Below are 26,466 nucleotides of genomic sequence, written 5' to 3' on the forward strand. Positions count from 1 at the left end.
TCAGTAGACGCTCAGAATGGTAGGTCCTGGACACCCTCCACTGGAGGAGATACAGCCTCGGAGGTGGCTGAAGGTCAGTGGGGAGAATTCCCTTTCTTAGCTGCCTTTTTTACTGCCTCTGTGGTCCTGTGACCTTGTTAAGATTTCTCCTGGCCAATTAAAGTCATGTATCAGCTTGTTTCATCTGTGCCTGAAAACAAACTAGGAGAATCTTGATAGGAACAATAGGAACACACCTGATCCCAGTGGATATCTGGGAAGACTCCCTGGAAATTTCAGTTCAATGTAGGTATGTATCAAAGGATAACTTTCCAAGTCCTGCAGACAAGTGGGGACATCTGCTTTGTGACAGTATTTCTTTCTTTCTTTGGAAACAGACATTGCACTAGTTATTTTCAAAACTGACTTGTGTTAAGGCTGATAGTTTGGGGCATTTTATATTCCTGCAGCTTTATTCCATGAGCTTATGTGGTAGTAACAAGGCTGGGTTCCTGTTTAGTGAGAATGCTGGGTGCATAATTCAGTAATCAGCTAAGTAAGACAGACAGTATGATCATGGAAGGAAGTTTTCATCCACTTGGCTCAATTCAGAGGTTTGGGGGCAAAGTAACAAAGAGATTTCTGAGGTCTAGGAGGGAAGAGATGTCTGTTTCTTGAGCCCTGGGTGGTTTCTCTCTGCAGACATAGGTTGAAGGGCTCAAATAATGTAAGACCAGATGTCTCTGAGACTCCCCCAGGACCTTGCATGAGCAGGGTCAATATTCTGGGAAACCTGACCAGTGGAGCTGAAGATCAGAGCTGTGTCACCCCCAGGGCCTGAATGGGGTACATGGGGATAGAGGGACATTGGAATGAGTGGAGTTGAGTTGTGTACAAAGAGCTGTGGAGAAAGAGGGAACTCAGAGAATGGGGCTGAGTCTCTGCCCACTTTCCCAGAGTGTAAACCTGTGTCCTTTGTTTATAGGGGCTCAAAGAAATCAAACAGCAACTCTGAGCTTCTTTAGCCATGGACTTTATTGTTTGAATATTTGCAATTATTATTCTATACACAAATGTTAATTTCTTACAAAACTCTGTATTCCATATTGCTAGGTCACTTCACTCTTCATTTTATGTCACATTTCCATCAAGAACTATTTCCGCAAATCACCATCTGCCTGATTGTGTGTTGTTGTTGTTCAGTTGCTAAGTTGCGTACGACTCTGCGATGCCAGACACTAGTCCACCAGGCTCATCTGTCCATGAGATTTTCCAGGCAAGAATACTGGAGTGGGTTGCCATTTCCTTCTCCAGGGTTTCTTCCTGGAACCAGGATCGAACCTGTGTCTCCTGCATTCACAGGCAGATTCTTTACCATTGAGCCACTTGGGAAGCCTGATTGTGTGTTACAGTTTTCTTTCAGGGGTTCCCCCTCCCATACATGATCATTTTTTTCTGATGTGAAATCTAGCTGTAGCTCCACTGTGGTTTTTAGGATTGCTATATCCTCAGTGTGAGAATTTCACATTAACTGAAAAATAAGTGATCACTGAAGACTTCTCTTCCTTCTTCCTTCATGACACTGAGGGTGTGTTATATAGTCTGAGCACAGGTGAACCCGTGGGCTGGCTCTATGGAGAAAGAATTTCTCATAACTTTCCATGAAATCAATTCTCAAGGATAAATTATTTAGAAGTATGCTTTGATGTTGCTCAACATACTTTGGTGTTTCTCAAGTCTTAATCTTTGTTCTTATTTTAGTGCTTATTTTCACTGAGTTGCTTGTGCACATCAAGCCTGGGGCTCACCTGAATATATGTTAAGAGTGATTATAGCCCCAGTGACTCTCCACATCGAGTGTGTGTGTGTGTATTAGTTGCTCAGTCGTGTCCAACTCTTTGTGACTGCATGGACTGTAGCCCACCAGGCTCCTCTGTCCATGGAATTCTCCAAGCAAGAATCCTAGAACGGATTGCTGTTTCTTTCTCCAGGCCACATGGAGCAGCCTCATACTGAACAATTAATCGTGAAAGAAGAACTAGGGTTGCTTATCCTCTCCTCACATACTCTAGGGTCTATAAAGTTGGAAGATGCTGCTGAAAACACTCATATTGTGTTTACAGAGTGAGTTCTGCTAAGTTACCTGAGGTCAGGCAATTGACTAAAGGCATAGACAGCGCACATATAGGTCCACTTCCACAGGTGATGCCTGTCTGGACTGTGGATGGAGTATGACGCCTGTAGGAGCCTCCATGTTGATTAAGTCACCTCAGGTTAGAACATCTATGGAGGGCTCTTCTGCTTTTCTCTCCTGTGCTGGGTTCCCTCGTGTTGTCTAAGGGAAAAAGCAGGAGCAAAGTGTTCTCCACCGAGCTGACACTCATAGGGCTGCTCTCTGCTCTGGGTTCTCTCGTGTTCTCTCAGTTTATTACGTTTACTGAAGGCCTTCTTACACACATGGCAAACATGCTTTCACTCCTGTGTGGATTTTCTTGTGCATACAAAGCCCAGAACTATAATGGAAGAACTTCCCACACTCAAGACATAGATATGGTTTCTCTCCAGTGTGAATTTTATTGTGTGAATTAAGGTCCCTTCTTTGAGGAAAGGCTTTTCCACACTGATGACACTCATAGGGCTTCTCTCCTGTGTGAGTTCTCTCATGTCCTTTCAAGGAGGAATTTCGATTGAAGACTTTCCCACACAGTTGGCATTTGAATGGCTTCTCTCCAGTGTGAATCATGCTGTGTCTCTTGAGGCTAGCACATCTACTAAAGGCTTTACAACACTGATGACATTTATAAGTCTTCTCTTCTGTGTGACTTTCCTCATGTTGTTTCAAGGAGATATTTTGATTGAAAGCCTTCCCACACAGTTGACATTTGAATGGTTTCTCTCCAGTGTGACTCTCCTTGTGTCTTATGAGCTTAGAGCAATGACTAAAGACTTTTTCACACTGATGACATTCATAGCCATCCTCTCCTCTGTGAGTTTTCTCATGTTCTTTCAAGGAGAATCTTCCATTGACGATTTTTCCACACAGTCGACATTCAAATGGTTTCTTTCCAGTGTGAATCCTCTTGTGTTTGCTGAGGCTACTACATCTACTAAAGGCTTTTCCACATAGAGGACATTTATAGGGCTTCTCTCCTGTATGAGTTCTCTTATGGTCTTTCAAGGAGCAACTTTGACTGAAGACTTTCCCACAGAGTTGACATTTGAATGGTTTCTCTCCAGTGTGAATCTTCTTGTGGCTGCTGAGGTTAGAGTAATTTCTAAAGGCTTTTCCACATAGAGGACATTCACAGGGCTTCTCTCCTGTATGAATTCTCTAATGCTCTTTCAAAAAGAATCTTTGATTGAAGACTTTGCCACAGTGTTGACATTTGAATGGTTTCTCTCCAGTGTGAATCATCTTGTGTTGTCTGAGTCTAAAGCAATTACTAAAGACTTTTCCACACAGAGCACATTGACATGATTTACCTCTAGTGTGAATGTGACCCTGTCTATTAAGGAATGACCCTTGACTAAGTGATTTTTCACACTGTTTGCTGACATTATGTTTCCTTCTTAAGGGAACTGTTGAATATTGAGGTGAAGATTGAGGAGTAAATTCATCACTCAGATCAGTACATCCAGCAGAATTCCCTTGCGAGTGAGAAACCTGCTTTGGAGAAGGAGATATGAGACTGTTACTGGTTTGCCCGAGACCAGGCAGACATTCATTTGTCTGCATGTTCACCATAGAGCATCAGCTGGTAAGTTTCCTGTTAAAATGTCTCCAGTGTTAGATGTAAACATGTGTTGTGCTACTCCCCTGCAGGCACAAACTTTTGCTTTTATAGTTTCCTACCTCAGATATCAGATTAATTTTGAAGATGAGCAATGTTTGTATAACTGGCTTTTTCCCCTTAATTCACTGGTTGTGGTTTTGAGCTCATATTGATTCTTAACTGATTTCAGACTACCCCAAATTTTTTTCAAAAAGAGCTCAATCTCAAATTACACATAGGCAATGGTTCTCAATTGCCAACTTATCTCACTGCCAGGTCTTTAATTTGGATGACTGGGGTTCCCACCCATGAAACTTACCATTGCCATGGCAGGGGATATGTGTTTCCTGTAGACACTTGGCATGAGTATAATTTCTTGTTGTCTAAGGGGTCTTTCACTGCCTAAATAAATGGAAAAAATATAGATTTTAGAATGGCATTCAGTCAGTCAGTCAGTTCAGTCGCTCAGTTGTGTCCAACTATTTGCAACCCCATGAATCGCAGCACGGCAGGCCTCCCTGTCCATCACCAACTCCCGGAGTTCACTCAGACTCATGTCCATCGAGTCAGTGACTCCATCCAGCCATCTCATCCTCTGTCGTCCCCTTCTCCTCCTGCCCCCAATCCCTCCCAGCATCAGAGTCTTTTGCAATGAGTCAACTCTTCACATGAGGTGACCAAAGTACTGGAGTTTCTGCTTTAGCATCATTAGGAAAATAGAAATATAGATAAATACCAAGTCCTCCATGTGAGTATGTTTCAAAAATAGGCACTCACATGGAGAAACTGTGTATATAACAAAGAAATACTCAAGGTAGTAGAATACTTTAAAAGTCATTGTCTATTAGACAAAACCAGGATTAAAATATAAAAATGTAGTGTGGGGAAGAGATAGTGTGTCAGAAAATGATGGAAAAAAACATTAAATGAGAGGATCAGGACAGGAATCACTATGTGTAAGTTTAAGTGCAGCAAGTCCACAAGTATTTAAAGAAAAGAAAGTGGCAGGAAGACACATGATTTGGGATAACAGGTGCACAAAATGGTAAAAATGTGAGGAATATGCCCCAATGTCCTCACTTTCATTTAGGATAGATCACTCATGTCTCATGGAGAAGGCAATGGCACCCCACTTCAGTACTCTTGCTTGGAAAATCCCATGGATGGAGGAGCCTGGTAGGCTGCAGTCCATGGGGTCGTGAAGAGTTGGACACGACTGAGCAACTTCACTTTCACTTTTCATTTTCATGCATTGGAGAAGGAAATGGCAACCCACTCCAGTGTTCTTGCCTGGAGAATCCCAGGGATGGGGGAGCCTGGTGGCTGCCGTCTATGGGGTCACACAGTCGGACACGACTGAAGTGACTTAGCAGTAGCAGCACTCATGTCTCAAAACCTTCAGTTCTGCTTCCAAGGACTTAGTCACTCAATGACCAGAACCTCTTTGCAGTGAAGCCCAGGCCCCTGATGTTCACCTGGTCTTTGACCTTGGAAGCCTCCTGCTGCTTTACTCCACAACTCTTTTCCCTGTTCCAGCTGGGAAATCACATCTGATTTGCTGATCTGATAGCCTGTTTGATTTAAAAAAAAAAAAAAAAGTGTGGATTTTGAGTCTGGCCTAATTATCTTTTGGTATGCTGAAGTCCAAGGTAAGGGTACTGAGGAAAATAAAGAGATAATTGAAGGTCAGTGCACGCAACAACATCTTTACTGGACAGAACAGTGAAGGTCCTTCAGCAGACCAGGAGGAAACCCAGAGCAGCAGCAAGAACAGTGAGGTTGTCTAAGGGATGATGCCCATGTACCAGTTCAGAGAGAGGACACAGAATCCTCAGTCTTTTGCAAATGGGAAAGATCAAAAGACTCTACAGTGGGCTGAATATGTCAAACAGGATCCAGTAATGATCCACCTTATAGGAAGAATCAAAATTATGTCATATACAGGACTCTGCTCTCAAGCCTTCAAAAAGTGATTCAGTTCAGTTCAGTTCAGTCGATCAGTTGTGTCCGACTCTTTGCAACCCCATGAATTGCAGCACACCAGGCCTCCCTGTCCATCACCAACTCCCAGAGTTCACCCAGACTCACGTCCACTGAGTCAGTGATGCCATCCAGCCATCTCATCCTCTGTCGTCCCCTTCTCCTCCTCCCCCAATCCCTCCCAACATCAGAGTCTTTTCCAATGAGTCAACTCTTCGCATGAGGTGGCCAAAGTACTGGAGTTTCAGCTTTAGCATCATTCCTTCCAAAGAAATCCCAGGGCTGATCTCCTTCAGAATGGACTGGTTGGATCTCCTTGCAGTCCAAGGGACGCCCAAGAGTCTTCTCCAACACCACACTTCAAAAGCGTCAATTCTTTGGCACTCAGCCTGCTTCACAGTCCAACTCTCACATCCATACATGACCACTGGAAAAACCATAGCCTTGACTAGATGGACCTTTGTTGGCAAAGGAATCTCTCTGCTTTTGAATATGCTATCTAGGTTGGTCATAACTTTCCTTCCAAGGAGTAAGCGTCTTTTAATTTCATGGCTGCAGTCACCATCTGCAGTGATTTTGGAGCCCAAAAAAATAAAGTCTGACACTGTTTCCACTGTTTCCCCATCTATTTCCCATGAACTGATGAGACCAGATGCCATGATCTTCATTTTCTGCATGTTGAGCTTTAAGCCAACTTTTTCACTCTCCACTTTCACGTTCATCAAAAGGCTTTTGAGTTCCTCTTCACTTTCTGCCATAAGGGTGGTGTCATCTGCATATTTGAGGTTATTGATATTTCTCCCGGCAATCTTGATTCCAGCTTGTGTTTCTTCCAGCCCAGCGTTTCCCATGATGTACTCTGCATATAAGTTAAATAAGCAGGGTGACAATATACATACAGCCTTGACATAGTCCTTTTCCTATTTGGAACCAGTCTGTTGTTCCATGTTCAGTTCTAACTGTTGCTTCCTGACCTGCATATAGATTTCTCAAAAGGCAGATCAGGTGGTCTGGTATTCCCATCTCTTGAAGAATTTTCCAGTTTATTGTGATCCACACAGTCAAAGGCTTTGGCATAGTCAAGAAAGCAGAAATAGATGTTTTTCTGGAACTCTCTTGCTTTTTCCATGATCCAGCGGATGTTGGCAATTTGATCTCTGGTTCCTCTGCCTTTTCTAAAACCAGATTGAGCATCAGGAAGTTCACGGTTCACATATTGCTGAAGCCTGGCTTGGAGAATTTTGAGCATTACTTTACTAGCGTGTGAGATGAGTGCAAGATGGCAAGAATACACAGAAGAACTGAACAAAAAAGATCTTCACGACCCAGATAATCACGATGGTGTGATCACTGACCTAGAGCCAGACATCCTGGAATGTGAAGTCAAGTGGGCCTTAGAAAGCATCACTACGAACAAAGCTAGTGGAGGTGATGGAATTCCAGTTGAGCTCTTTCAAATTCTGAAAGATGATGCTGTGAAAGTGCTGCACTCAATATGCCAGCAAATTTGGAAAACTCAGCAGTGGCCACAGGACTGGAAAAGGTCAGTTTTCATTCCAATCCCAAAGAAAGGCAATGCCAAAAAATGCTCAAACTACCGCACAAGAAGTGATTGGAACAGAATAATTATTTGTAAAATATCAAATCCTTTTACTTATGCATTAAAATATCCACTGAATCCCCAGTTCTGTTCTGACTCTAGAGACTGAGTCGCAACAAAGATGAAACCTTGCCAATAAAACCTTTCAGTGTGGTGATGAAAAGTGTCCCATAAAGAAACATCTTCCTTTTAAGTGGTCATGAAGAATATCAGAGAATGAGGAAACAGTTGCAGTGGGATACAAGGAAGCTGTTTTAAATGCTTGTTCAGCGAATGAATGAATGCAATGGACACAGATGCATGTACATCTGTGTTGACAGACTCACCTACAGAGACCAGATGATGGATAGTTTCCATCATCACATTTCTGAACAGGTTTTTCTGGGACTTGTCTAGCAGGCTCCACTCTTCCTGGGTGAAGTCAACAGCTACATCTTCAAATGTCACCAATTCCTAAAACATCAGGGATATTCCGATTTAGACAGAGCAGCCTCTACTGCTGTGAAGGTTCAGCTGAGGAAGGATGGGGACTGGGTGGATGATGATCATGTTCCATGTGGGGTTCCCCTGGTTCCCTGCAGCACTGAGCTGGTGTCTGCCTTTCAGGTACATTCATGGACACCTATACACTCAAGAATCCTTATTTTACAGAAATATCACATGAAGTGTGTTTTAGTGTAATTTGGAAGTTTTTCAATAACCTTGTAATTAGGACTTCTAGACAGGTGATTATGAAATATTCACTTGAAAATGTATAATTAAGTTTCTCTTTTTTATTAACTGGACACATTTCCAACAAGACAAACAATAACCATGATGAACTACTTTTAAACCATGGCTATTGGTTTAAATTATGTCCCTTGGTGCTTCCCTGGTGGCTCAGAAGGTAAATTATGTCCCTAAGGGAACTTTTGATTCTCCAAATAGAAACTGTTTTCATAACTTGTTATGATGTTGAATCGCCCAATATATTGTGGTATGAACTGTTTCTGGCCTAGCAAACCTATGTTAAATACAAAACATTATTCTACTAATCATGCAAATGTCAGAGAATCATGAAGAGCTGTCTACAGTGTTCTCAGAACCGAACAGGGTTCATAAAGAACTCATACAGAATACCAGGAGATGTCTCTCTCAGCACTGTGGGACTCAGGTGTTCAGAACACACTCTGAGGTCAGACAGTTCAGGGGCATGAGTCATGGACTCTTGGGCTGGAGTGAAGGACAGACTGAGACTGGCTATTCCTGTGGTGGGAGGACTCCCACTCTCAGCATTCTCAGGGACCTTGACCTTAGTTATCCCTATTTCTCTTGTAATCTAACATTGCCTGTATGGTGAAGGATGAAAGGAGCCTAGTTATTGGCTTGTTTTCTCCAGTTTTTAAAAAATCTATACAAGAGCCTAGTTTAACTCTATCTACTCTAGTCTTTCTCTTTTCTTTGCAGACAATACTCTTCCCTACACATTCCTTCCAGACTTCCCTGGTGGCTCAGTGGTAAAGAACCTAACAGTGCAGAAGACTCAGGTATGACCACTGTGTCAGGAAGATCCCCGGAGAAGGAAATAGCAGTCCATTTCAGTATCCTTGCCTGGGAAATCCCATGGACAAAGGAGTCTGGTGGGCTACAATTCATGGGGTTGCAGAGTCAGATAAAACTGAGCAATTAAACAGTAACAATAGCACATTCGTTTCAGTTCTCAAATATGAGTACAAGTCAGACATCTTGGAATGTGTAGTCAAGTGGGCCTTAGAAAGCATCACTACGAACAAAGCTAGTGGAGGTGATGGAATTCCAGTTGAGCTATATCAAATCCTAAAAGATGAGGCTGTGAAAGTGCTGCACTCAATATGTCAGCAAATTTGGAAAACTCAGCAGTGGTCACAGGACTGGAAAAAGTCAGTTTTCATTCCAATCCCAAAAAAAAGCAATGCCAAAGAATGCTCAAACTACTACTGCACAATTGCACTCATCTCACATGCTAGCAAAGTAATGCTTAAAATTCTCCAAACCAGGCTTCAACAGTATGTGAACCATGAACTTCCAGATGTTCAAGCTGGATTTAGAAAAGGCAGAGGAACCAAATATCAAATTGCCAACATCCACTGGATCACTGAAAAATCAAGAGAGTTCGAAAAACATCTACTTCTGCTTTATTGACTATGCCAAAGTCCTTGACTATGTGGATCACAATAAACTGTGGAAAATTCTTCAAGAGATGGGAATACCAGACCACCTGATCTGCCTCTTGAGAAACCTGTATGCAGGTCAGGAAGCAACAGTTAGAACTGGACATGGAAAAACAGCCCGGTTCCAAATAGGAAAAGGAGTACATCAAGGCTGTATATTATCACCCTGTTTATTTAACTTATATGCAGAGGACATCATGGGAAATGCTGGGCTGGAAGAAGCACAAGCTGGAATCAAGATTGCCAGGAGAAATATCAATAACCTCAGATATGCAGATGATACCACCCTTATGGCAGAAAGTGAAGAACTAAAGAGCCTCTTGATGAAAGTAAAAGAGGAGAGTGAAAAAGTTGGCTTAAAGCTCAACATTCAGAAAACGAAGATCATGGCATCTGGTCCTATCACTTCATGGCAAATATATGGGGAAACAGTGTCAGACTTTATTTTTGGGGGCTCCAAATTCACTGCAGATGGTGATTGCAGCCATGAAATTAAAAGACGCTTGCTCCTTGGAAAAAAAGTTATGACCAAACTAGATAGCATATTAAAAAGCAGAGACATTACTTTGCCAACAAAGGTCCATCTAGTCAAGGCTATGGTTTTTCCAGTGGTCATCTATGGATGTGAGAGTTGGACTATAAAGGAAGCTGAGCACCGAAGAATTGATGCTTTTGAAGTATGATGTTGGGTAAGACTCTTGAGAGTCCCTTGGCCTGCAAGGAGATCCAACCAGTCCATCCTAAAGGAAATCAGTCCTGAATATTCATTAGAAGGACTGATGCTGAAGCTGAAACTCCAATACTTTGGGCACCTGACTCATTTGAAAAGACCCTGATGCTTGGCAAGATTGAAGTCAGGAGGAGAAGGGGATGACAGAGGATGAGATGGCTGGATGGCATCACGGACTCAATGGACATGTTTGAGTAAACTCTGGTAGTTGGTGATAGACAGGGCAGCCTGGTGTGCTGCAGTCCATGGGCTCCCAGAGTCAGACATGACTGAACAGAACTGAAAATGTGTGATTTGGGGAAAGAATGCTAATGATAGTTTGTTGACTTTTTCAGTAATTTTCAATAGTGCATATGTACTGAGTAGAGGTTAAAAACTGAAAAAAAGTAAAATGATTCTCTTTTAGTCCCAAACCTGAAAGACAGGAACCTTCTGTTCCTGTCAACACTGAACAGCTTCACATCAGGTGGTATAACACTAGATTAGCTACACTCAGGGCTGTAACCTCTGACTCTCCAGGGCTTGTGATGTCTTCTCCTCACTGATCTCTACTACTTTGTCATTACTGCTCCTAAGCCCCTCATGTCCAAAAATAGCCAACAAATTAATCTTTCGCCAATCAGGACAAGGGTTGAATAAGTAAAAAGAAATTTTATTATCTCTTCTGTAAACACACAAGATTAGTGCAAGCTCTCATAAATTTGTTTACTGTAAAGAATGAGATTAGTTTATTATTATTGATAGACCTGACCAATGATAACTATCCCAGAGTCCTGGACAAAGGTAATTTGAGCTCAGATATCTGAACCCTGCCTGCTTGTGCTTGGAACATAGAAGCCAGTGTGGAAACCTTGTCCATCGAATGGCACTTGGGGTGTAATTTCAGGAGGAGGCATCACTACTTACCAGGGGCTCCATCTTCAACAGTTCAGTCACCAGGAGCCTTTCTCACGATTTCACTCACAACCAATCCAAGCACGAGGCAGGTCAATCTGAGGATGAAGAAGAAGCCTTGAGACTCCAGACTTCCAGACCCATCAGAATTCAAGCCCCAACCTTCACCTGGACATGACCTCCAGCCCCTCAAACCAAAATAAGTGATGCACCCTAAGAATCTTCTCTGCAGGATCACAGGTAAGATGGCAATAGCCGTTGTGAAATGAAAATATCTCCTGCCATATTAATAAACAAGAAATGTCACAGCCATCAGTAATTTCTGGCCTCCATATGTGAATAGTTCAGTTCAGTTCAGTCGCTCAGTCGTGTCCGACTCTTTGCAACCCCATGAATCACAGCACGCCAGGCCTCCCTGTCCATCACCAACTCCCAGAGTTCACTCAGACTCGCGTCCATCAAGTCAGTGATGCCATCCAGCCATCTCATCCTCTGTCGTCCCCTTCTCCTCCTGCCCCCAATCCCTCCCAACATCAGAGTCTTTTCCAATGAGTCAACTCTTCGCATGAGGTGGCCAAAGTACTGGAGTTTCAGCTTTAGCATCAGTCCTTCCAAAGAAATCCCAGGGCTGATCTCCTTCAGAATGGGCTGGTTGGATCTCCTTGCAGTCCAAGGGACTCTCAAGAGTCTTCTCCAACACCACAGTTCAAAAGCATCAATTCTTCAGCGCTCAGCCTTCTTCACAGTCCAACTCTCACATGCATACACGACCACTGGAAAAACCATAGCCTTAACTAGACAGACCTTTGTTGGCAAAGTAGTATCTCTGCTTTTGAATATGCTATCTAGGTTGGTCATAACTTTCCTTCCAAGGAGTAAGCGTCTTTTAATTTCATGGCTGCAGTCACCATCTGCAGTGATTTTGGAGCCCAAAAAAATAAAGTCTGACACTGTTTCCACTGTTTCCCCATCTATTTCCCATGAAGTGATGGGACCGGATGCCATGATCTTCGTTTTCTGAATGTTGAGCTTTAAGCCAACTTTTTCACTCTCCACTTTCACCTTCATCAAGAGGCTTTTTAGTTCCTCTTCAATTTCTGCCATAAGGGTGGTGTCATCTGCATATCTGAGGTTATTGATATTTCCCCCAGCAATCTTGATTCCAGCTTGTGCTTCTTCCAGTCCAGCGTTTCTCATGATGTACTCTGCATATAAGTTAAATAAGCAGGGTGACAATATACAGCCTTGACGTACTCCTTTTCCTATTTGGAACCGGGCTGTTGTTCCATGTCCAGTTCTCACTGTTGCTTCCTGACCTGCATACAGGTTTCTCAAGAGACAGATCAGGTGGTCTGGTATTCCCATCTCTTGAAGAATTTTCCAGTTTATTGTGATCCACACAGTCAAAGGCTTTGGCATAGTCAATAAAGCAGAAATAGATGTTTTTCTGGAACTCTCTTGCTTTTTCCATGATCCAGTGGATGTTGGCAATTGGATCTCTGGTTCCTCTGCCTTTTCTAAAACCAGCTTGAACATCAGGATGTTCACAGTTCACATATTGCTGAAGCCTGGCTTGGAGAATTTTGAGCATTACTTTACTAGCATGTGAGATGAGTGCAATTGTGCGGTAGTTTGAGCATTTTTTAGCATTGCCTTTCTTTGGGATTGGAATGAAAACTGACCTTTTCCAGTCCTGTGGCCACTGCTGAGTTTTCCAAATTTGCTGGCATATTGAGTGCAGCACTTTCACAGCATCATCTTTCAGAATTTGAAAGAGCTCAACTGGAATTCCATCACCTCCACTAGCTTTGTTCGTAGTGATGCTTTCTAAGGCCCACTTGACTTCACATTCCAGGATGTCTGGCTCTAGGTCAGTGATCACACCATCGTGATTATCTGGGTTGTGAAGATCTTTTTTGTACAGTTCTTCTGTGTATTCTTGCCACCTCTTCTTAATCTCTTCTGCTTCTGTTAGGTCCATACCATTTCTGTCCTTTATCGAGCCCATCTTTGCATGAAATGTTCCCTTGGTATCTCTAATTTTCTTGAAGAGATCTCTAGACTTTTCCTCTATTTCTTTGCATTGATCACTAAGGAAGGCTTTCTTATCTCTTGAATAAGAGCTCCCTAAATTCCAATCAAGCAGATGCTGCCACCCCACCACGTTCCTCCCTCCACCCACTCCCTGCCAAGCCATGGTGATTACTGAGAAGCTGGGGAAATACAGGCAGCAAGATGAACAAGGAAACAGGATTAGCCCCAGGGAGCTGAAGTGCATATGAAGGCAAAGAATTCAGTGAGGCCAGAGGCTTGCATCTTCCCGTACACAGAGTGCTAAATTTCTAATTTGATACCTGATTTTTGATGTTCAGAGTGCCTGCTCCCTTTGTTAAAAACTTTATATAGCCTGACTTCCCCTCTGGCTTCCTTGGAGCAATCTCTCAGAACTAACTGAGGCACTGGCTCTTAGGCTGCAGTCCTCATTTTGCCCCAAATAAAACTTAACTTGCAACTCTCAAGTTGTGCATATTTTTAAATCGACAATGCCATAGGCTGCTGAACATAGAAAACTCAAGGCTTATCTTGTCTTATTTGTAAGATGTCTGTAGTTTGACCTTCTTTATTAGCATCCACAGTATCGACTACAAAATACAGTCATAACCTGAAAGTAGAGAGTTATTGTATTTCGTGGCAATGTTTAGGACTCTGAGCCCGGAGACAGCATCTCAGTAGTTCTGAGAAAACTGCTCCAAGGAGGCAGGAGGGGAAGTCAGACTATATACAAATTTTGTAACAAAGGGAGCAGGCAGGCTAAAGGGACTGAAGAACTCCCAGTGCTGGGATGCTCATCCCAGATCAGGTGAAGGTCCTTGTTGATATGTCAATCCAAGTGTTAATTTCCAGATTAGGCCTATTGATAAATAATAAAAGATTCTCTGGATCCCTTATTTTCTAACCTAATAGGATCCAGAGATATTTCCCTTGTTGCCTATTACCATACCTAGAATCACACTATTACAATTATTCTATATTATAAATGTGATCTATTTCTTCAAGATGTTTAGCTATCATTAATTTGGCAGGAGGCCTGGTTATACATCATGTAATACAAAAGACAACAATCATAAAACAGGTTATAAGTAATACTGTTAATAATGGGATGAAAGTTACAAATAGGGATTTAAGCTGTGAGCTTTCAGAATCAAACCATCTTCCTAAAACATCACCCATTAGAGGATTCATGTGGTTTGTAAACAAAACACTCAGTTTGAATTATAGCACAGGTGCCCCCTTGAGATGCTGTAAGGATATTAAAGGCCGTATCATTTTGTAAGACAGCTTTTCTTATCATAGAAACCTCAGAATTTAGTAGGCTAATAGACTGGTTGCATTAATTATTGAATGCCTTGAAAGGCTTCAATGTGAGAAATAACAATTTCCAATCCTACGGAAGGTGCCAAAATAGCTGCTAAGTGGTCATACCCATGAAATATAGATCTCTTGGCCCATTGGGCTCATATTGATGGTAAATTTAGAGTCACATCTAAGTTTGTACATAAGTGCCCAAGGGAATCCTAAAACAGATGTTTCTAGCCAGCCTGTTGGAGGCCAGGGACATAGATTGGACCCACACAGCCATGGAGTCCCGTTAGGTGCCAGCCAGTATATTTCTGGTCTTCTGACCTAATCTGTTCCATATCAGTCATTGTCTTTAAGAAGAATGGTACACTGGCAGTTTTCACGACACCCAGCCTAATTTTCTAGTGCTGTTAGGTTGATTATCTTTGATATGATTAAATTGTTCCCAGCATAGGGGGACCTTTAGGCTTAGATGACCATAGTCTGGTGTTAGCTAGATAAAATCATCCCAAAACTGAGGAAGTGTCCCTCCTAATAGTCTAGAGTTTACCTAGCCCCTAAGAGAGAATTCGTGTTTATGGCTATGGTTAGAATAAGTATGTTTGATTGGTCAAGTGAGTGGGTCCCATCTAGTGATATTAGCTGTAGCCCAAACAGAATTATAATTCCTTTATTCTAAAATAAACTTTCTAAGAGTCGTAAACCAATGAGAGCCTTGGAGGGAAGAAAGCCACCAAGGTAAACCAGAGGTACTGGATCCTGGTAATTAACCACAACAACTCAACTATTTGATTGATTTCTAAAATTTGCATAAGATTGTGCCCATGATAGAAAAACATGTGATTCATGTGTAAGAGTCCAAGAAACTAAGAATAAAACTTACAATCATATGGGTCAGGCCAACATCTTGGATCAGCTGTCTACTTCTGATGGTGTCTTCTTCTTCTCCTGGGCTTTGCTGTTTCCTTATTGTCAGAGTATCACTTTAATGTGAGTTTGAAGCCAGCAGTTCTCCCTACAGACGAGTCTGGTACAAGAACCCTTTTTAGGTGGAAAATACGAATCCAAGAGTCAATTCCCTTCCATTTCACTGCACATGAGCTAGTCAAAAGAACCAGATAAGAGCCCTTTCATCTAGTTTGGAGGGAGTCCTTTAAATGATGTCTTTTTTCCCATGCATAATCTCCTGGTTGGGCTTCCCAGATGGCGCTAGTGGTAAAGAACCTGACTGCCAATGCAGGAGACATAAGAGATATGGGTTTGATTCCTGGGTTAGGAAGATCCCCTGGAGGGGAATGGCAACCCACTCCAGTATTCCTGCCTGGAGAATCCCATGGAGAGAGGAGCCAGCAGGCTACAATCCATGGGGTTGCAAAGAGTCAGACATAACTGAAGCGACTTAATCTCCTGGTTAATCTCTCATAGGACATCTGATCTTCCTTTGAGGATCGATTACTGTAATAAGCTTCAGAAACAAGTTTAGAATGACTTGTCAATACTTTGATTAAACCCTTAAAATAATATATCTCCCTAAGTAATATAGGATCATAATCTTTCCTTCAGTCTCATCGGTCTCCCTGTAACAGTCTCAAAGGGAAACAAATGATGTTTGTCAGAGAAGATCTGAGGTTGAGGAGAACCAATGGAAGAGCTTTAGGCTGAGAAGGAATAAACATCCATCATTTTAGCCATCTGAGTTTTAGTTTAATTGTTCCATTTGTCCTTTCCACTAGCCCAGAAGACTGGGGGTGACAGGTACAATGGAAATGTTGCGTAATCGGCCAACTTTTACACATTTCCTTAACAATTTGTCCAGTAAAATGGGTTCTTTGGTCACTGTGTAGTTCAGAGGGGATTCCCCAGATGGGAATCACTCTTTCTAAAAGCAGCTTCCCTACTGATTGTGCCTTGGCCCTTCTGCATGGTTGAAGATTTGAGTACAATGTAGTTGGGAAACTTGGATATTTCTGCAACATATAACATTTTAGTATAATCACCAAAATTATGAGTAATAACACTGTATCAGGACATGTCAGATGTTAGAGATATTTGGAGTATCTGTATTAATGATATTTACCTATACATCACAATCTCAAGTTTACTTTCCATCACTTGACAGTGTTTTTGAATTAAAAATACCAAATAAAAAACTTAGCCTAATATTTATCTCTGAGATTCCTCAGAGATGTTTCTTTGAAGTATCCATCCCAGAGTCAGCTGGAAACTAAAAAGCTTAGTTAGGTTTTGATATTTGGGAAGTTTATTAGAAATATCAAAAGGATTTTAAAACACAGGATCATAGGTCACTGAAAAAATACCTATCCATTTAATCAAGGTCACAAAGAAGATAAATATAAAACATTTAAGGGCACAGAAACTCACACAATCTTTTATTAGGAGGAGCACTTATCACAGACAGAAATAAAAATTCCAGTCTTGCATTAGCTCACTTAAGAAAGTCCATTTACTTAGTTAACTTCAATCTAAATTCAAGTTAATCCTGACTAGGAATAAAACTTTTTCCTCAGGTTCCACTTTTTGTATCCAGCCTTTCATGTTTCAACTAAATAAAATTAACTAGCTCATTCTTTTTCTTTAACTAAAATGTAGTTTCATTGCTCATATCTTCTTTATTGGAAACACATTTTATTTCCTACTGTATTCTGAAAAGTTACTTTATTATTTCCAACAGCTTTAATTACATGTTTAAATTAGAATCCTCAGCTCTTAAAACCTTGATTTTAGTAAAATTAAGAAGTAAGCATTATGCAGTCTTTACATTGGCATTTTATAAATTGATGAGCTTACACATAGTGATAATTTAAAAACTAAAACATTTGTTTTCCTATAGAGAACATCTTAGGTGGTATCAAAATTTTCATTAATATTCTCAAATACTTTTAATTTTTTTTTTAATTTAGTAATTGATGTCTTGTACATCAGTGTTCAGTCACTTCAGTCATGTCCAACTCTGTGCAACCCTATGGACTGTAGCCTGCCAGTCTCCTCTGTCCATGGGATTCTCCAAGGCAAGAGTACTAGAGAGGTTTGCCATGCCCTCCTTCAGGGGATCTTCCCAACACAGGGATCAAGCCAGTGGAGTCTCCTGCATCTTCTGCACTGCAGGCAGATTCTTTACCAATGAGCTGCTCCCCTAACCCCAGAAGTCCCAATTGATATCTCAGTATCTTTTAAATAAACTTCCACCACTAAGCTTAAATTGGCCCAGCTTTAGAATCTTAAGTTACAAAACATCTGGAAAGATCATTTTAAATAGACATTTTTACTTTATGATTACTTTAAAGCTTTTATCCTAAAGTTTTTAATCTCATTTACATTTATGTGAAGTTTCATCATGTCCAGTTATTTTCTTGCAAGAGATTAGTAAGGTCTTATTTATTAAACCTAGGTATAATAAAGTATAATAGTTAATTTTGATGACTATTAATGACATCTATATTAATTTAGATCCACAAACTTAAACACTAATATCAGGTATCAACTTAATATTGAATATTTCCCAGTTCATGTGAGCCTGAAAGCCATCTTGGCCAGTTTTCTTTAAATGTAAGAGTTTATTAATATTAAATAGATCTCTTCATAAATCCAATTCTAATAAGATCTTTTAGAATTAAAAATATCTCATATGTATAATGTGTACACAAACAAACTAGAGATCTCATGGTTTTAATAAAGTTTAGATATGAACCAAGTATTACAATATTAATATAAACTTACTAGTTAACAAACAGCTGGAGTACCTTAAAGTTGCTTTCTCAGATGAGTAAGGCTTACTATCTGTAAGTTTTGGCTGAACTAACAGTCTCATCAGTTTAGATTTAAAACTGCCACTTTTTTCCCTTGGCTTGGTCTTGTAGGTCTTGCCTTTTTAACTGGGCTTAGTCTAGGTCCTTGCGGCTTCCCTGGTGTCTCAGACGGTAAAGCATTCACCTGCAATTCGAGAGACCTGGGTTCGATCCTCGGGTTGGGAAGATCCGCTGGAGGGCATGGCAACCCACTCCAGTATTCTTGCCTGGAGAACCCCCATGGACTGAGAAGCCCGGCAGGCAATGGTCCATGGGGTCACAAAGAGTCAGACATGACTGAGCAACTAAGCACAGCACTAGGCCCTTGCCGCTTGTATTCATTTTCTGGATTAAACATTTGAGAGAGAAAGGCAGTTGTTTAGTTTTTTAAAGAATTGTTTTGTCACCCTAAAGTTACTAAAATCAGTGGCAAGATTTTTATCAAACTGAAATGTAATTAACGAAGGTCTATGGAGGGAGTGGGTGCAGGAGGAGAAGGGGATGACAGAGGATGAGATGGCTGGATGGCCTCATCGACTCGATGGACGTGAGTCTGGGTGAACTCTGGGAGTTGGTGATGGACAGGGAGGCCTGGCGTGCTGCGGTTCATGGGGTTGCAAAGAGTCGGACACGACTGAGCAACTGAACTAAACTGAACTGATGCTCTGTAACTTTAGAGTTTTAATTTATCACATTATCAAAGGTTTGTATAAGGCATTTAGCAAACGCCTTTCTGAGTTTACAAATTAAACCAAAGCAAAATCACTATTTTTATTTTATTAACACTTGCATGATAGTTCCCAATTTAGTTATTTTGTATGACTCAAGTAACTATTGGTTTCCTCAGTACATTTAGTTATTATTTCCTTAGTGGCAATCTATATGCCTTGTTTACCCCACAATATTAATTAAATAAGAGCTGTAACCACCTTATATAAAGCCCACTTAAATGTACTCATTTATATACCTTTTTACCTAGATTCCACCAACTTCTGTATCTTTAGCTTCCATAAGGATCCAATCAACAAGCTTTGGTCTTAGGGGAGAGTTTAGAAGGCTTCTTCTTTTTGTTCCCTATTTTACCTACTTTTACATAAAAGGCTCTGGAATCCCCAGAGTCAAGTAAGTCAGGCCATTTAGCTTAACTGTCCCAAAATAACTGTTAAGCTATCTCAGTGTAAATTTTTCTAGCCCCTTAAATACATAACTTAAAACTGGGGTAAATAGAACAGACTTGTTTAGCTTTTAATGTTGGGGACGAGTAGGGGGTCCCCCTTGGCTCATTAACTTTAGGTAGTGTAGTAATACCAAATCTTGTTTAATAATGTAAATGCCTATTTTATTTATCCCATTCTAAATAACCATCCAAAGAATTATTTATTCATTTGAGGTGAAAGTGAAAATCAATCAGTTGTGTCCGACTCTTTGTGATCCCATGGACTGTATAGTCCATGGAATTTTCCAGGCCACAATACTGGAGTGGGTAGCCCTTCCCTTCTCCAGGGGATCTTCCCAACCCAGGGATTGAACCCAGGTCTCCCACATTGCAGGCGGATTCTTTACCAACTAAGCCACAAGGGAAATAACCCCCTTTATAAAGAAAAAAAAATTTTTTTATTTCATTGAAATAATAGCTAGACCTCTTCCCACCCCCCACCCCCCCAACCCAGTTTTTTGTTGATAGTCTTAATTGCTCTTATTAACATCTGTAGACCCCATTGAGAAGGTCTCAATGAAGCTTCCTAAACCAGTTTTTCTTGTTCAAAAAAGTTCTTTGGTTAATTTGACTTTTGTTTTATAGGTACCAACAAAACAGTTGTTTACAATGAGAACACTCTAGATTAAATAATTTGTTAGTTTCTCTAATTTCCAAAGGATCCATCATCTGGCCACCAATAAATTATATCTTCATAGAGATGCAAGTGATTAATGCAAAAAACTATTCATTGAGTGGAAAAGCTGGCTTAAAACTCAACATTCAAAAAACTAAGATCATGGCATCTGGTGCCATCACTTCATGGCACATAGATGGAGTAACAATGGAAACAGTGACAGACTTTATTTTCTTGGGCTCCAAAATCACTGCAGATGGTGACTGCAGCCATGAAATTAAAAGATGCTTGCTTCTTAGAGGAAAAGCTATGACCAACCTAGACAGCATATTAAAAGCAGAGACAAACATAGACAAAGGTCTGTCTAGTCAAAGCTATGGTTTCTCCAGTAGTCATGTACAGATGTGAGAGCTGTACTATTAAAGAAAGCTAAATGCCAAAGAATTGATGCTTTTGAACTGTGGTGTTGGAGGAGACCTTGAGAGTCCCTTGGACAGCAAGGAGATTAAAAAAAAAAGTCAATCCAAAAGGAAATCAGTCCTGAATGTTCATTGGAAGGATTGATGCTGAAGCTCCAATACTTTGGCCACTTGATGTGAAGAACTGACTCATTGGAAAAGACCCTGATGCTGCGAAAGATTGAGGACAGGAGGAAAAGGGGCCAACAGAGGACGAGGTCATTGGGTGGCATCACCGACTCAATGGACATGAATTTGAGCAAGCTCCGGGAAATGGTGAAGGACAGGAAAGCCTGGTGTGCTACAGTCCATGGGGTTGCAAAGAGTTGGACACGACTGAGTAACTGAATGACTGAGCGACTGAACAGCAACAACAAAAATGCAAAAAGATCTCTTATAGGCCTAACGTGAACAAACAAATACACAAAAGAACCACCTATGAAGATCAGATAGGACATTTACAATTCAAAGACACAGAGAAATCTGAGCTTCCCCCAGAAGGTCTTGCTTAAGGTTTTACCAAGCCAGCTTTTATTTTTTAACTGTGTGCGCATTAAAGAGCCCCCACAATATTTAGGACAAGATTTAATGTCTCCAATTAACTAGGTACTTGCAAGTATGAGTTCCGTTCTTATGTCTTTCTACAATGGAACCACCTTTTACGGCTCTCAACTAAGCCCCAAGTATTACTGAATTTCTTTCCTTCGAGCCCCCTGCCCCCAGCACCTTTCCATTAGGTGGGTAATCACCTGTTGTTGTTTTTTTTTCCCCCAAAATGGCCCTCATCCAGTGGGAATTTCTTGATATCCTTCAACCAAGCCCCACTCAGTATCTAGACTATGAGTGGGTATGCCCAGGATATTCCATCCACGCCCTGTCCCGGTATCTTTCCCACTGGAAGGGGGCAGATAACCTGCTCCACCACCAAATAAAACTCAGAATCTCAACCAGTATGAGAGATTTGAGAACCAGAAGAGACTTACGCAAATTCATCTGTACTTCCTAGGAGGTGGACGGGTGCAAGGGGCCACTGCCGGTACCAAAGCTCCTGTTCCTCATGGAGTTTCAGGCGAAGGAGGGAAGCCCACTCTGGGTCACTTCATTGGTCACCCAACTGTCAACTAAAAAATATGCACAACTTGAGATTGCAAGTTTCTTTGGGGCAAAATGAGTACTGCAGCCCAGGAGACAGCACCCCAGTTAGTTCTGAGAGACGGACTGCTCCAAGGGGGCAGGAAGGGAAGTCAGGCCATACACACATTTGTAAGGAAGGGAGCAGGCAGTTGGAAGATCAAAGACCAGGTATCAAATTAAGGAATTTAGCACTCTGTATATGGAAAGGTACAAGCCTCGGGCTCATTGAATTCATTCTATTCATATGCACCTAAGCTATCTGGGGCCAATCCGGTTTCCTTAAGGTGTGGCAGATGGCTGCCTCTTGTATACTCCCAGCTCCTTAGCAATCACCACGGGGGTTAGCAGCATCTGTTGGATCTCAATTTTGTGAGCCCTCATTCACATTTAAAGGCCAGATAGCAATGATGGCCGTGACATTTCTTGTTTATTGATATGGCAGGAGATATTTTCATTTCACAGTGTCCAGAATTATTCAATGTCCTCCTTGATTCAAAACCTAGGACAGCAATCAATCCCCTTGCTATGTCGCTTTAGTTTGCGTCTGACTCTTTGTGACACCGTAGACTGTAGCCTACCAGGCTCTTCTGTCCATGGGATTTCCCAGGCAAGAACACTGGAGTGGGGTTGCCATTTCCTTCTCTAGAGGATCAGCCCGACTCAGGGATCTAACCCGTGTCTCCTCCAATGGCAGGCAGATTCTTTACTGCTGAACCACCAGGAAGCTCCTGCAGAAACACTTCCAGTACCCAGGACAATTCAGCATGCCTTAGGGACCCCTGAGAAATACTATGTAGCAATTGGATTAGCCAGAGCACAAGAGAGTGTCCAAGAAGGGAAGGAAGATCTAGAAAAACGAAATCTGACTTGGCTATGGATTATGTTTTGTTTTGACTTCAAGGCAAATTCAGAGTGAAATGAACTGTTATTTTTCACTCTCGGGATTTTTACTCTATACAAAGATAAGACTATGTACATTTCTATTTGGTATTCAAGAAGCCCCCAGGTATATGCAACAGGGCATCCTAATGAGCAGAAAGGACCCAGGTACCAGGAATCCCTGTGCTGCATCCATCTCCCAAGCATCAAAACATCAGAGAAGGTCCATATTTATTAATGTTTTAAAATAATTAAATATCTCAAGAGGTTTATTTAATCCTCAGATGCTTATTGTAAAATATCTATCTCAAGACATGGAATAAATAAAACGAAGAAAATCGCTAGATGCAAGCCATAAGAGGAAATTAATTCAGAGAACCAGGAAATTAAGTATTTACAGCGACAAAAAATTATAAAAACATAAGATACGGATCAAGGTGTGAATAGAACTTTCCAGGGTGTAGGAAATGGTCTGTATCCACATTACAAGAGAGTAACTGCCCCACACATGGTTATGTAACACTTGAAATTTAAGTAACACTAGAGAGGTGGTGAAGTATAGCTATTTCACTTAATTAATTTAAATTTTATAGCCACTTGTGGCTGCTTGCCGGGAGCCGGCATATTGCATATTGAGTGCATATTGCATATTGAGTGCAGCACTTTCCACAGCATCATCTTTCTGGATCTGGAATAGCTCAACTGGAATTCTATCACTGCCGGGAGCCAGCGTGAGGAACTCCGCCCATGGCAAAGGTCATGAGGAAGGAGGCTCGGCATACGCAAAGGCAGGATCAAGCCTCAGGAGTCCCCCTGGAAATTCTCGAGCATCTACCCCCAAAACCAGAGTCTGCCTACTTTCTGCTTTGCGCTTTCACCTACACCTCTGACTTTACAGGGGGCTGTCCCCCACTACCTCTCTCTGAAAAAAGAGTTAGCTTACAGCTCCAGTTAATAATTCCTGGGTGTGACAGTGTTTCAACCTACAAACTTCTTTGGAAGTCCTCTAGCCTGCCTGAATAGGTTTTTCCGGCCACATGTGATTGTTCAGAGCCTCCCAACTGTGAGAGGCAGGAGATGTTCTAAACTGTCTAAACACAGATTCTTTTGAGTAGTTAAAAGATTGATTAGAAATTGTATTGGTGAAGGGTTTTTCACTTATTGAGCCAATGTTTGCTGCTAAGTCTCCATACTCCTTACCTACTGTGTCCTTGGCAGTGTATTGATTGATATAATGGGTGTATAGAAATGTAAGTAGTAGCCTCAATGTTTGTAACGTTGGACCCTTGAGTTAATTCTTTTCTTGATTGAGCCCACCTCACCTTTGCCCTATAGGAATGCAGTTTTGTCCAATGCTTTTTTGGAGGCTGGTGCCTGACTTTGGAATAATCACCTTTAGAGAAAGATAAGTTTCTTAAAATGTTAACAGGCCTCCTGGCCAGAAGATGATGTAATTCACCTGAACTTTTGCATATGATAAGTTTGAAAGCCTGGCTTTGATTAGGACCAGGAACTGCTGTCCTTGCATGACTCCACCCCTTCCCCCATTATCCTCTATGCACAACTTTAGGTATAAAAACTACTTTGGAAAATAAAGTGCGGGCCTTGTTCACTGAAACTTGGTCTCCCCATGTCGCTCTCTCTCTCAAATTCTGGCTGAGTCTCCATCTGGAGCGCGGAACCCGCCATGCTTGCTAATTATGCCTGGGCTTCTAAGATCCGACTGGGGAGGCCTCAGTGTCTCCTCTCCTTCGGGAGAACGGAAGGACGCCTGCGGCCTACGTAAGTGGTGCAAACTTCTTGTCTTGAAGTTTTATTGGTCTCCTGCGTAAACCAAGCTACTCAGCCTCTTTTCTCCACTGAATTTTCCTACTGAGCTATCCTCATTCTATTACTCTTTATATCTTTGATAAATATTTATAAATAAATAGGTCGCCGACACCGTCCCCGCTTCAAATACCCTGGATCAGCCGGGGCTGGACCCCGGCAGCTGCTAGTGACTGTGTTGTTGGGACTAAAAAGAAAAAGAGGGGGGAAAGGGGGGACACAAATACTTGGAGCCTTACAAGACCATATAGCTCAGTTGGTAAAGAATCCATCTGCAATGCAGGAGACCCCGGTTTGATTCCTGGGTTGGGAAGATCTCCTGGAGAAGGGATAGGCTACACACTCCAGTATTATTGGGCTTTCCTGGTGGCTCAGCTGGTAAAGAATCCACCTGCAATGCGGGAGACCTGGGTTCGATCCCTGGGTTGGGAAGATCCCCTGGAGAAGAGAAAGGCTACCCACTCCAATCTTCTGGGCTGGAGAATTCCATGGCCTATATAGGCCTTGGGGTCGCAAAGAGTTGGACACACGGAGCGACTTTTACTCACACCGAGCTTGGCTTCCCAGTGGCTCAGTGGTGAAGAATCTGCCTTCCATACAGGAGACAGTTTTGATCCCTGGGTTGGGAAGATCCCCTGGAGAAAGACATGGCAACCCATTCCAGTATTCTTGCCTGGGAAATTCCATGGACAGAGGAGTTTGGTGGGATACAGTCCACAGGGTCACAAAAGATTCAGACATGACTTAGTGACTAAATAATACCAAGGCCACCGTTGCAGAGCCCCGCACCAAGTGACTGACCTACCCGCATGGCAACCCTTGCCTTGAGGCCTCCTGCTCTAACCCAGTCAGCTCTCGGAGGCCATATTAGGTAAACAAACAAAACCTAACCAATTACCTAATGCCATCCTTCCAGCAGGAATTTTCTTTGTCTTGAGACTATAAAAATTGGTTACTAAGCCACAAAAAGCATCTGTTCTCCCTGGCCAGACAGGAGGTCGGCAGGCTGTGCTCCCAGTGTCCTTACCTTTGCTTTGTGTTCTGAATAAACTCACTCCTTTCTGAAATACTCTGTGACTGGAAATTCTTTTCAAACCCACGCAGAGACCACAACAAAATAGTCAAAACTAGAATTATGAGGGTGATGGAATAAATTTTGGCACAATAACATTCAAAGACCATAAGAAACTGCTGTAATAAGACAAAAGTCTAAAGACAGACAGGACTTAAGACAGTTTTAAGGGGATGAAGCCACCTCACAACTCACTGTTTGGAGAATTTACCAGAATTCAAAAATCAGAGGAGCTGGTGAAACCAAATCGATTCAGAGACAAGCCCTTTCCTCTTCCTCCAACTTCCTCCTAAACCGTTCCTGTTCAGTTTCTCCTTCTCACAGCAAATGCCTCCTCTGTTTGACTTTTTCCTTTTACTGAAGCTCTAATCTGGCTACATTCCAGGGACACGCCCTAACTAGATTCTCATAGGGCTTCAGCCTGCGAGCCACACCCTATTCAACTGGATCGGATTTTCCAGACTAATATAATAAGCAAAGGTGAAAGGATATTGTGAAGGGATTAGGAAAATCCATTCACCCTTCATTCATCCATAAATATTCTGAAAGTGAAAGTGAAAGTGAAGTCTCAAGGTCGTGTCAGACTCTTTGCAACCCCATGGACTGTAGCCTATCAGGCTCCTCAGTCCATGGAATTTTCCAGGCAAGAGTATTGGAGTGGGTTGCCATTTCCTTCTCCAGGGGATCTTCCCGGCCCAGGGATCGAACCCGCGTTTCCAGCATTGCGGCAGAAGGCATACGGCCCCACCACGGAGCTGGCGCACCCATTCCCCTCCCACAGAGGGGAGGGGGGTTTCTGCCCACGTGCTCTGGCAGTCGCCGCTGTGGTCACTGCGCACTCGGGAGGGCCAGCGGCTGGGGGGTCTGGTACCCCAAGGTACCCCAATATTTCTGAGTGCACTCTATATACCAGAAAACATTCTGTGTCTTGGAAATAGAACAGACACAATGGA

General features: G+C 42.0%; 1 protein-coding gene across 1 annotated transcript; it reads right to left on the reverse strand.

The window, feature by feature from the left end:
* Nucleotides 1-1,002: 1,002 nt before the first annotated feature.
* Nucleotides 1,003-26,434, reverse strand: LOC129643234 (zinc finger protein OZF-like). The gene is given in 8 exon segments (XM_055567487.1): nt 1,003-3,643; nt 4,072-4,154; nt 5,228-5,323; nt 7,659-7,785; nt 11,158-11,243; nt 15,389-15,546; nt 21,585-21,722; nt 25,725-26,434. Coding segments are annotated over 5 exon segments (1,533 nt in total). The 5' UTR covers nt 11,170-11,243; nt 15,389-15,546; nt 21,585-21,722; nt 25,725-26,434; the 3' UTR covers nt 1,003-2,428.
* Nucleotides 26,435-26,466: the final 32 nt, after the last annotated feature.

This window comes from Bubalus kerabau, chromosome 2, assembly GCF_029407905.1.
Source record: "Bubalus kerabau isolate K-KA32 ecotype Philippines breed swamp buffalo chromosome 2, PCC_UOA_SB_1v2, whole genome shotgun sequence".
In the NCBI taxonomy this organism is placed as follows: domain Eukaryota; kingdom Metazoa; phylum Chordata; class Mammalia; order Artiodactyla; family Bovidae; genus Bubalus; species Bubalus kerabau.